This window comes from Microtus ochrogaster, chromosome 2 (genome assembly GCF_000317375.1).
Source record: "Microtus ochrogaster isolate Prairie Vole_2 chromosome 2, MicOch1.0, whole genome shotgun sequence".
Taxonomy (NCBI): domain Eukaryota; kingdom Metazoa; phylum Chordata; class Mammalia; order Rodentia; family Cricetidae; genus Microtus; species Microtus ochrogaster.
In genome coordinates, this window is record NC_022010.1 from 12,822,748 (window position 1) to 12,828,814 (window position 6,067).

Below are 6,067 nucleotides of genomic sequence, written 5' to 3' on the forward strand. Positions count from 1 at the left end.
CTGTCGAGGTGTGGTCAGGTGTGTCCAGGTGTGGTCAGATGTGGTTAGGTGTAGTCAGGTGTGGTCGGGTGTGATCAGGTGTAGTCAGGTGTGGTCAGATGTGGTCAGGTGTGGTCAGATGTGGTCAGGTATGGTCAGATGGTGTGGTCAGGTGTGGTTGGGTATGTCCAGATGTGTCCAAATGTGGTCAGGTGTAGTCAGGTGTGGTCAGATGTGGTCAGATGTGGTCAGGTGTAGTCAGGTGTGGTTGGGTGTGGTCAGGTGTGGTCGGGTGTGGTCTGGTGTGGTCAGGTGTGGTCAGGTATGGTTGGGTGTGGTCAAGTGTGGTCAGGTGTGGTCAGGCGTAGTCAGATGTGGTCAGGTGTAGTCAGATGTGGTCAGGTATAGTCAGATGTAGTCAGGTGTGGTCAGGTATAGTCAGGTGTGATCAGATGTGGTCAGGTGTGTCCAAATGTGTCCAGATGTTGTCAAGTGTAGTCAGGTGTGCTCAGGTATAGTCAGGTGTGGTCAGGTGTAGTCAAGTATGGTCAGGTGTGGTGCCTGGTGAGGTGTGGTCAAATATGATATCTGGCCTGGCTTAATGTCTGTCTGGGCATAATATCTGGTAAACTGTGTAATCCAGTGAAATCTCATGTCTGGCCAGCTTTGATCAGGTTTGGTGTCTGGCCAGGTGTGGTAGGTAATTCTCATTGACAAGCTCAGTGGCTTTAGGATCACTTAGGTATACCTATGGCTGCTTTAGGATCACTTAGGTATACCTATGGCTGTTTTAGGATCACTTAGGTATACCTATGGCTGCTTTTATGAAAATTAACAGATGGAGGGAGACCTACCCTGAATGTGAGGAGTACCATCCTTGAGATAAGGTGTCTGGATAAATTTAAATGGGGGGGGGTGAGGCAACACAGGGATGTCCCTCTCTCTGCTTTGGCACCACAGGGGTGGGAGCAACCCCGCCCTGCTCTCCCCACCATGATGGACCAAGCCTTTTGAAACCGTGAGCCAAAACCATTGCTTCCTTCACACTTAAAGTGTCTGGTCACAGTAACACAAGAGTAACTAACATCTGACAATAGCCCCCACCCAAGATGCCACCCTGGGGAGGGATGCAGGTGCCTCCCCGCCTCCCCTTACCTGGAATGTGGTCAGCTGGTGGATTAGCGCATTGCGGATCGTCTGGATTTGAGATGAGATGACAGACAGCACCGAGGCATCAATCCGGTTGAACTCATCAAAGCAGCCCCATGCGCCGCACTGGGCGAGGCCAGAGAAGATCTTCCCGACAGCCTAGGGAATCCGTTGGAACCGTCAGGGCCTGTTCCTCCTGGCCTTCCATGTTAAACAACTTCCTGAGCGGCTGGGCGGAGCGCTGGCACAAGGCCCGTGGTAGACCAGCTCCCACTCGGGCTAGACAGTCAAGACTGTGCATTTGTACAAACTCCAGATTGCCAGCTGCTAAAATGCTGGGTGATCTAGCCACGGTGGGTCCACAGTCCCAAAGCTGACCAATTCCTCTAGAACTCAGAGTGCAGTACTGAAGTTAGCTGCTGCCCTCGTCCCTCTCTCTAGTCCCTTACTCATCCATGCTGCCTCCCTGAGCCTAGCAGCCTAGAGTTCAGGACTCTTGCCCTGTGGCTGAGCAAAAGGTGTGTGTGTGGGGGGGGGGATGTTCCGAGACAGGGTTTCTCTGTAGCTTTGGAGCCTGTCCTGGAAACTAGCTCTAGTAGTCCAGGCTGGCCTCAAAACTCACAGAGATCCACCTGACTCTGCCCCCCAGAGTGCTGGGATTAAAGGCGTGTGCCATCACCGCCCCGGGGAGCAGAGGGTTTTACTCTAACATCCTCCCAGCTATCACTTGTCATTTCAGAAGGCAGGTGCCACACTTCCCCACCACACCCACACTAGGAGCTCCCTGCAGAGGTACTGAAAGGGGCAGCAAGGCCTTACTTTGTAATCCATGCCTTCGCCACAGTTGGTCACAACACACAGCAGGCCCAGGGCTTTGGCAAGGTCCTTGGTGGTCTCTGTCTTGCCGGTTCCTGCGGGGCCAGCAGGGGCACCTCCCAGATACATGGACAGCGCCTGTGAGCAGCCAAATGCAAAACACACGTGTTCTGGTTCAGAGAAAGGGCACTGCTACCAGAGTCATCTCTGGGACACAGGCATGGACATTGCAATGCTCAGGTCCATGTATCGGCCTGGCTGTGCAGGGAGTTCTCCAGATTGCTGGTTAGATATTGTTTCTGGGTGTGTCTGTGAGAGTGTCTCAGAGACTGACACTTTATAGTGAGCCAGGTTAGGCAGATGGTCATCCCCAGGGTGGGCAGTGGCATTTAGCTCTGCCCCACGAGAACTAGATGAGACCAAAGGAAGGGAAGATATTGTCTCCACTTTGACTGCGATAATAACCTTATACTCTGACATTCCCCAGGGACTTCAGACCCAAATGAGAGTGGGTAGCTCAGGTCCTCGGTCCCATCCGTCCTGTTGGGCAACAGTTGGCTAGGACACAAACTTGCCTCTGTGATCAATGTCAAAAAATGCTTAGACTCGTGGTCTCCCATTGATCCTGTCCCTTTGAACCCCTAACTCACAGATAAGCTTATACGTCCATGCTTTGAAATAGGTAGCCCAGGTTAGCATACAAGGAATGGCCTTGAATGCCTAATCCTCCTGCCCCCACCTCCAAGCGTGCCCGCTATGCATGGCTTAAGTTCACACTTCTTTCTAGGACAACAAAGGGCTTCTTGGCTCACAGTCCGGGGGTACCATAGGCTTCACACTTCCATAACCTGTGTACCCCCAGGTGCAGCAGGGTGATGGGGAGACCAGAGCAGGAGTGAGCTGTACATGGCGTGGATTTGGGTCTCAGCTCTGAGCTGAGTGGTGAGGTAAGGGACCCGACACACATGGGTGCTTCATGCAGACTTGGGTACAACCATGGCTGAGCACTTGCTTAGCGTGAACAAGGTCCTAGGTTCTATTCTCGGTGCCACAAACCAAAGAATCTGCCAGATGCTAACACACTGGCCCCATCCTGAGGGGAGGCATGGCCTCCTCCTCCTCCACTTGCCTTCTTACAGTACAATACAGTTTATCTTCTACATCCTATACATTTCTGCAACTTTCTATCACCCTCTGCCTCCACCCCCACTGCTCGGGACTGCTGTGTGGGGGTCTAAGCTATGGGGTGGAACCAGCATCCCAGGGAAGAGACCCTCGGGCTGTACAGTCCCATTAGTGACAATCATATTCCAAATGGAAGACGCCTCCTAGAGCTCAGAGCCAAGGCTCCATCTAGGTCCACCAATAAGCTATGTCTGGGGGCAAGCATCACCTGCGTGAGCGTCAGGTAGATGCGGTCTGTGAGGGGCGTGATGACCAGCCTTCCGTTCAGGCCCATGTACTCATAGCCGTAGCCAAAGGTCCCGGTGCACTGACGGATGTTGAGCTCATCCGGCTCGCGGTCCCAGTAAAAGCGCAGCTGGCTTTCCCACTCAAACTCTCGGGCCTCGAGGATGCTGGGTAAGGAAGGGAAGAGAAGGAAGGGACCATAGCTGGACAGACCACAGAAGGACAGAACAGTAAAACGCCCCAGAATCCCAGGGAGGTAGCCACCTGCCCCGGATGAAGGAATCCACAATGTCCCGGGCGTGGACATCGATGATAAGGACTGTGTTGTATTTCTTCCTGTCGTTTTTGCTCAGCTCCATGGTGATCCGTGTGACCAGGTCGTCAATCTGCCGGTGCATCTTCTTGCCGTAGTTCTTCATAGCCTGCTTGTCCCCTTGCTTGACTTTATTGAAGACGTCCTCCACTTCCCAAGTCCACCACACCTGACTGGCGGCCAGCACCACCATGCCTTGGTACAGCAGCATCCAGTCCACCCTACAGGGCGAGCACACTGTCAAAGGCTTGGCAGAGCCCGGGGTCCCGCAAGAGGCTGGATGGGAAGTCAGTTGCACTTCCAGGAGCTTAGATGTCTGAGCTGGGGCAGGAGGCGTGGAGGCCAGGAAAGTTCCAGAGCTAGACCATGAACACCAGGACAGTGATTCCCCTCCCTCAACCTCATAGGCCCCCAACTACATAGCAACCCGTCCATCATAGGGCCAGGGGCATGGCTCGGCGGTAGAGTCCTGGCTGAGAAGCCACCACCAAGGGGCTGGAGGTGTAGCTACACAGTAAGGCACCTGCTTGCTGGGATCCTGTTTTTCTCCCAGTGACAAGAGTCTACAAAGGATCCTGGCAGTGCCTCTCCTGACCGCTAAGCACCATTCTCACAGTGAGGTCTGCTCAGAAGCCCAGAGGGCTAGGGATGGTACAACATCTGGTGCAGGCCCCGAGTGGCTGGTGCCCAAGAATGGGGTGGGGGTGGGTGCTGGGAATTTATATTCGGTTATTCATTCCTACAGCGCTGGGAATGGAGCCCACAGCCTCGTGTATTCAAAGCAAGCATTCTGCCACTGGGAGGTTCAAAACCTCTTCCACTGAGTCACACCCCCCAGCCCCTCACTGGGGGATTCTAGGTAGGTGCTCTACCACTGAGCCACACCCCAGCCCCTCACTGGGGGATTCTAGGCAGCTGCTCTTCCAGTGAGTCACACCCCAGCCCCCTCACTGGGGGATTCTAGGCAGGTGCTTTACCACTGAGTCACACCCCAGTTCCTCACTGGGGGATTCTAGGCAGGTGCTCTACCACTGAGCCACACCCCAGCCCCTCACTGGGGGATTCTAGGCAGGTGCTCTACCACTGAGCCACACCCCAGCCCCTCACTGGGGGATTCTAGGCAAGGACTCTGCCATTGAGACACCCCCCAGCCCCTCACTGGGGGATTCTAGACAGGAACTCTACTGTAGAGCCACACTCCCAGCCCAAGTTGAATTTGTAACAAGCACCCAACCTGCTGCCTTGCTCACCTAGGAAGTACTATCCAGAACCATCATCTGAAACAGTTTTCATCAGCTGGGTTGCCATGGCAAGAAAAGACTTACTGCAGCGGCCTGCCTGTCTTAAACTCTTAAGTCACCCTGCGCTCCGTGGCGGGATGTAGCTGTTCACCCTCATGCAGCCACATTACCTGCTTCTGTCCTCACAGTATCTGAAGATGGCTTCCTTGGTGATGAGCCTGTTGGTCCTTCTCATTTCATTTAGCACGGCAGTCATCCAGTCTTCCACACGGCCCTCAGCCCGGATGATCTTGCGAAAGTTCATGACTTCTCCCTCTGCCGAGATCATGGCCGACACAAGCTTCTCCCCGCTGTCTCCATCGTGGAAGCGCAGCATGGCTATGTTGTCGTACATCTGCAGGCAGCAGGAGAAGCAGGTGGGGATGCTGGTGGGACGCCCACCCTCCATGGTGGCCATGACACTCTCAGGGTTGCCCTGAGCAGATGTCCACACACCCAGTGTTGTGTTTATCAGTCGGGATGACAGGCTACTTCCTCAGCATTGTTCAAATCAAAGGTGGATTTTCCGAAAGAAGGAAAACCTCTGAGGAATCATGGGATCTAGTGTGAACATGGGGACAAAGTGGTCCAGACACACACAGCGGAGTGAGGAGTTGAACCTGAGGTGGAACCGAGGGCTTAGAGACATGAGATGTGACCAGGTAACTCAGGGCCACTTGTCCTGCTTCCCGAGGCCTGAAGGAAACACCTTAAAGGTGAAGCTGGGAGCGTCCCACAGTTGACAGGAGCCACATGTCACGGTCACAAACACTCGAGCAAAAGAAAAGTCCAGAACCTGAGTCCTTAGGGCCCCTACGGAATAGCATAGATGGGAAGAGATGAGGAGTGGCCAAGTATAAAGAGTAAAACAGGGAGAACTCCCAGGAGAAACAGGAAGCAGGGACGGGGGCAGATCTGGCATCCTTTCTCTAGAGCAGTAATGGCTTGTTTAGAAATGGAGAATTTGCCCAGAGGTGGTGGCTCACACCTTTAATCCCAGCACTCGGGAGGCAGAGGCAGGCGGATCTCTGCGAGTTCGAGGCCAGCCTGGTCTACAAGAGCTAGTTCCAGGACAGGAACCAAAAACTACGGAGAAACCCTGTCTCGAAAAAAACCAAAA

General features: G+C 53.9%; 1 protein-coding gene across 1 annotated transcript in view; it reads right to left on the minus strand.

Moving 5' to 3' along the window:
• The window catches only part of Dnah10 (dynein axonemal heavy chain 10), a 121,566-nt gene that overhangs the window by 61,949 nt on the left and 53,550 nt on the right, over positions 1 to 6,067 (minus strand). The window contains exons 30-34 of the mRNA XM_005344367.2: positions 5,079 to 5,302; positions 3,619 to 3,888; positions 3,338 to 3,521; positions 1,948 to 2,082; positions 1,135 to 1,287 (exon numbers count right to left, since the gene is read on the minus strand). Coding sequence (XP_005344424.1) covers positions 1,135 to 1,287; positions 1,948 to 2,082; positions 3,338 to 3,521; positions 3,619 to 3,888; positions 5,079 to 5,302 — 966 coding nt within the window. The remainder of the gene's footprint in view (positions 1 to 1,134; positions 1,288 to 1,947; positions 2,083 to 3,337; positions 3,522 to 3,618; positions 3,889 to 5,078; positions 5,303 to 6,067) is intronic.